General features: G+C 34.2%; 1 protein-coding gene across 1 annotated transcript in view; it reads right to left on the bottom strand.

Annotated features, from left to right (window-relative positions):
- Nucleotides 1-239: 239 nt before the first annotated feature.
- Nucleotides 240-6000, bottom strand: part of CTTNBP2 (cortactin binding protein 2) — an 88547-nt gene continuing 82786 nt past the window's right edge. The window contains exons 20-23 of the mRNA XM_072871460.1: nt 5712-5772; nt 4795-4927; nt 2737-2838; nt 240-1094 (exon numbers count right to left, since the gene is read on the bottom strand). Coding sequence (XP_072727561.1) covers nt 849-1094; nt 2737-2838; nt 4795-4927; nt 5712-5772 — 542 coding nt within the window. The 3' untranslated portion in view covers nt 240-848. The remainder of the gene's footprint in view (nt 1095-2736; nt 2839-4794; nt 4928-5711; nt 5773-6000) is intronic.

Below are 6000 nucleotides of genomic sequence, written 5' to 3'. Positions count from 1 at the left end.
CATTATCTCTGATAATACTGTAGTTAAGCTTGTGCTCAAATTCCTTTTCAGTAAAACCTGTTTCTGTAAAACACTATTATTTCTCAGATACTTTTAAAACACTAATGAAGCATATAAAAATTTTTACAGTATACAAGAAAAACTAAGTTAATAAATGATCACATTTTCTTCAATTCTATCAAAGAATAAGAGTCTGAGAAAAATAACCTTTATTGCATTTTAATTTCTCAATCTCTTTCCTTTTTTAAAAGATAAAAGTTATAACGGAAATTCATGACATTTTAGATGAAGAAAAGCTTGGGAGAAACAAAATCACAATTCAGCAGGCAGGTGGGGAAATCAAAGTATTTAATATGGCTTGTAGCTGAAAGTAATTGATCTGCGTTTCCAATCAGTTTAGTTATTGCCACATTCCATTAATTTTTCATTAAGTGAAGATAAAAACATGTCTTTAAAATGCATGTACAATAGCTTTAAGCCATTGCTGTACATATTGTGCAACTCATCTGAATGCAGTTTAACACGTGAACTTAATAGAATATATTTATATACAGTATATACACAAACAGAATCTTGTGGTAATACCCCTGAATATTATCATTTAAACGAGTAATTTTCATAATAAAAGAAGAAAAAGAAAAAAACATCTATGAAGGTGGCAAAACTGCCCATTTCTGAAGTTTAAATCAATATAATTTCCAGCTGATTTACATAGAAATAAAACTGTGGTCCTGTACAAACTTTACATTACAGGGAAACAGTTTATTTTTAAAAAATATTTACATATTTGAGTACTTGGTTCTTTGCAAGAGATTATATGAACACAGAAAATTGTATGGTAGGCAGGATTATTTATTAGATTTTTCTATTTGTTCTTTTTTGTGCAAATTCCAAATCTCTCTTTTTGTGTTATTATCTGCCTCTATTTGCCTTGTATTACTGCTGCTGCTTTTTTTAGTATTCTGAGAAGGCTGGGTGACTTTACTTCTAGGAACAGGAAGAAAAGATTTAACTCTTGAAACACCCAACTCCGTCTTTGATTTACTGTTGCTGCTTTCCACAGTTCGACTGCTGCTGAGAGGACGCATTCCATCCTATGAATAAAAAAAAGCATTTTCTGTATAAATAATTACTGCAGTTTGACCTGAAAAACAACCACCCAACCCTACCAGCCCCATGGAACCCTTGTTATTTACAATCCTTTGCAGTTTGATATGACAGCTTCTTACTACTTGGTGAACAAACTATGGCTCTTTTTTGCTTCTTTGACTGAAAGGAGATATCATCAACATCTTAGAATAACAAAATAAGTCAATGGGGTTTTTGCATTGCCATTGAAAAAAACTTAAATTTGATTCTCAGAGGTCTCAATTTCAAAAGTACCCAAATAAAAAAATACATGTTCTTTCTTTCATTACTGTGGAAAGATGACAGCCACAGCTAAAAGGGAAAAAATGGAAATTTAGGTAGTTATGAGGAGAAAATTCAGCTTTACAGGTTGAATAAAGATATTTACTTTTTCGTACCATCAAGGCCACAAATAATAACAAAATAACCACAACAGAAATAATACTTCAAGAATGGAAGTTGAAATGCTAGTTACATTTTAATCCATAATCTTATAGATTGTTTTCTTATAAATTGGATTTTAGCATCTCAAATTATTTGTGCTAAGAAGCTACATTCTTAAAAACCAGATAATATTCACCCCCTCCAAATTTAAATACCTGAAGTGCCAAAGTAAGGTATGTTGTCACTTTTTGTTCCTTTGTAGTCTAGGAAAAAGAGTTAGTTAAGCCATTTTATCGTGGTCACTAATGTATATCTTTCATGAGAGATGTCTATCTTTCCACTGACAGGAAAAGAGAATTAGGACCTTAACTGTTAGAATCAGTTAAATCTAGATCACCCTCTGGGAAGCAATATTAAAAAGTTCATTTTCACCATCAGCTACTGCTCTTCATGTAAAGGTTGGTGGCATGAAAACACATTATTCATCACTACCTATTCCTTATTAATCCTTGATACCATCAATTTGTTTGTATCCTGGATCCAAGATTTTGCATCTCTTATCAGCCTTCTCTCCCTTCACAAACTTGAAAGCATTTTTTCTTTCAGCCAATTAAAAAAAACCTGAGAACCACTGAGAACTACCACTGAGAACTACCACTGAGAACTACCACTGAGAACTACCACTGAGAACTTTGACGTCAGAGCAGCTCAATTCTACTTAGATAATAACGCTCAGGAAAACAGTGGTTTGAAATCATATATATTTGGGTAATCACTAAAAAGAAAAATGGTACAAAAATAAATCATGACCCAGTAATTTACATCAAGAATTTAAAAACGTTTTGCGCTTTTACAAACTTACTGAATAACATTAATTGGGGGGGGAAAAATGAACCTGGGGCTTTTATTTCTCTCAAAATCTAATGTGAATAACTTATAATGTCAAAGTAATGTTAACAATACTTGGCCTAGGGAGATGGCTTTATGTAAACATGAAGACTGAAACAAATACATCCATTATTTAATAAATCTTTAGTTTCCATTAAGACACATGGAAGAAACTTGGCATGGTATGTCTAGCAAGTTTCCCTAAGAATCACGACAGTTTATTCTTGTAATAAACAGGGCACTGGAACACTAATTCTTTGGATCCAGTCAGGAATTCAGATTTTGGAGAAACTCAAGACACCTTCCCTATCCTACTACAATACTCATTTCACCTACCTTTTGTGCTGTTGTTTTACTTGGATTAGTACCATTTGCTGAAAATACAGGACTGTTATGAGAGTTATTGAACATCAATAGCTCATCCTTAGAATCTGCAATCTAAAAAAGATAAGAAAATGGTGATTTTTTTTTTTTCATTATTCACAGCAGAGATTATGTTTCAATTTGCCAAATTTTGGAGTCTTGATTTTATTTTCATGTAGTTTCTGTGCAATGCAATGCATAAATATCCAAAGAACAATTAAAATATCCTTCCTTTAGTCTTGAGTGCATTTGTAGGAGATGGGAGATAAAGAGAGAGATTTCACATCGACTATTATCAGAGGAAGATTAAACATACATTTCTAGAGCAATACTATCCAGCGGAGCTTAAGGGCAGTTTCCCATTAAATTTTATCCAGCCCCAGGAACATCACAGAAAGGAATGATCTTTTTCTCTTCCTCCTGCCATGTTTCTTCCTTACTATTTTCCATCTAACCTTGTGACCATGCAATAGCAGATAGAGTCTGATCAGCCTTCTGTCCTCAGTGAAAACTAGGTACTTTATCCTGGGGCAAGCTGATCTGATTCAACTCTGCAACTGCAAAAGTACTCAATCCCAACATAACAGAGGCAGCAGGAACATATTTGAGTGAAAGGGCAAATTAGACGGTAGAAGTACTTATTTTGATGGCAGCCTGAAATTACATCACACAAAGAAAACATGCAACAGCACCCTTACTTCTGTAAGGCTCTACTAGACAGCTAGAGAACTAACTACAGAAATTCCAGCCATGGACGGTTCCACCCATTGTGAGGAAACTGAAAAAAAGACTGTGACATCTATCTCCTTCCTTATCTAACCCATATTTCCTTGAATTGTCAACAATGAGCAATTACATTTTACATGTTATTAAACACAATTTTAAGTTGGTTACCATTTCTTTAAGCACATCCCATTCTTTTAAGGATAGATATGGTAAATCCCTGCTAACTGACTAGTGATTAGCTTGCCAGCTTGATACATGTGACTTATGCAAGTACTGTAAGTACTTTAAAAAAAAACAAAACAAAACACCATAATAAAGGGTTTCATTAAATAGGTTGAAAAATCTTCCCAAACACAGTATTTCTTTTTTTAATAAAAACTTGGTTGACTTCTAAGAATAAACAGAATACTTAATAAAGCAAAACTAATGGAACTGCTGTTCAGGGAGATCCTAGAGGATGTAATGCACAGCCTAAGTGGACAATAGCCTAAGACTGACTCTGTCTGTATTTCAAAAGATATGGATCAGCTACTCTGGGTGTGAACACAGCCTGCTGTCACAGCCATCTACTTCAGCTGTGCTAGGAGGAAAGAAGGAAAAGAATAAATAGCTACAGCTACGGGGAGAGCTGGATGCTTTTGATGTAGAATGAAAAATGAGAGAGATCGACGGCTCCACCCTCTGTTCCAACAGGCCTCCCATAACCACCCCAAACCCATTCCAGCATAGAAGTTAGCCCCAAACCTACGAGCCTTGCAAGCCTCCTTCACCCTTTCTGCCACTGTTAAAGAAAAAGAATTAGGCCAATCCATTATTTCTTGCTTGGGGCAGCAAAACTGAATTTTGCCTACACAGCAGAGGAGCTTTGAGCCAGTTCTGTGATGGCTAATGGGATTACATTAAACAAACCAAATGTACAATGCATATTAGGAAAAACTTTCTATGTCTTTAAGACTACAAAACAATTTCCCAGTGGAAGCAATGATAGCATGAAAGATAACATGGGGAACAATAATGCAGAGAAGGCTATTGTCTCTAGCATTTATGAACTTATAAATTTCAGCCTCCACTGCAAAAACCTCTACAAGAAAAAAATAGTGAAGGTGTAATTTAAAATAATGTATATTAAACCAGAACACTTACCCTCAAATGTATCATTTATTAGTTTACTTTAGCTTATTCCCAAATAATTTAATAATTTTCTTCGGTTCTGGCAGTGCTTGTAAATTAAAAATTTATTTTAAAACACATAGCAAACAACTGCATAAGGTAATGATGTAAATTATTTAAAAACCTTGTGTTTACCTTGCTTATATCAGGCTCAGATTTGCTGGAACACATACTTTGAAGTTCCTGCACAAGATCTACTTCATCATCTGAACCAAGGGACAGCCTTTGCTCCAGATTTAAGGTTCTCAGTTGATCCTTCTCTGAAGATCTGGTTAAATAAAAAAAACAAACCGAGAGAGCAATTAAAATTAAGCTATGATACAGAATTTAAAAATAAATATTCTACACCCTGGAAAATAGTAATTTATTTCCAAAGAAATTCCAAAGAACAAAGGATTCTTCTGCCCACTATCTGCAAAGATTCTCCTCTTTTTAAGATGGAGCAATCAATTTTATTCCACGCTCCTTTTTGGACTTAATTTCAAACACTTAAAAAAACCCTGGCACGCTGGAAACATAAGTATTCTATGCTCTCTGTGCCTGTGAATATGGTAGAACCAAGGCTTCAGATTGAAGTACAGTCTCAAATGCAGTTCCCTCTGGCTAATTCGTACACTTTCTTACAGAAATGCTGTATCATTTAGACTAAAGTGCATATACTATGCCATTTTGAGTTGCCATTCAGTGAGCTAAAAGAGCTAGAGGAGTTTTTAAAATATAATGCCAGGTGAAAAAAGCATACAGTTGGCTTTTCATGGCAGAGTAAGTGTTACATAATATTCTTAAGTCATAGATTATTCTGTTACATAAAAAGACATGTAGTTCTGCAAGGTTTGAATTACAGAAGTGGATTCTAAAGTTATATTGAAGTACATAAATTTTATTTTCTCTCAGAAATGAAAATGAAAAAGGATTCCTTTCTTCAGATATAGAACCAAAACATTACCAAATACAAACTCTTCATCAAGTTATTATAATGTGCTGGTTTACAACACAATTATATAATCTTTATTGTTTGCTAAGTGTTACAAATACCAGAAACTAAAACTTACTTTGTGGTGAGAGAAGCTCTTTTCTTACAGTTTGGTTGCAACATAGTCTTAGATTTTATACCTGCACAAAAGAGAGATTGACTTCTTAGTGTGTTATCATGTGCGTTGATTTCTTCATTCTAAAATCTGTGATAAACAGGGAAAATGTGTTCATATCAATAGAGTCTGTTACAGATCAGAATACATCCCTTGAAACTGCTCAGAGTAGCATTAGGGCCACATGGAACTGCTAAAATGGCAAATGAGGCATGAGTTGCCGAAGCTTTTGTAGAAGACAGAACATGAGGTT

This window comes from Ciconia boyciana, chromosome 1 (genome assembly GCF_034638445.1).
Source record: "Ciconia boyciana chromosome 1, ASM3463844v1, whole genome shotgun sequence".
NCBI lineage: Eukaryota > Metazoa > Chordata > Aves > Ciconiiformes > Ciconiidae > Ciconia > Ciconia boyciana.
The sequence above is the reverse complement of the archived record's forward strand: the minus strand, read 5'-3'. Positions and strand labels throughout refer to the sequence as shown.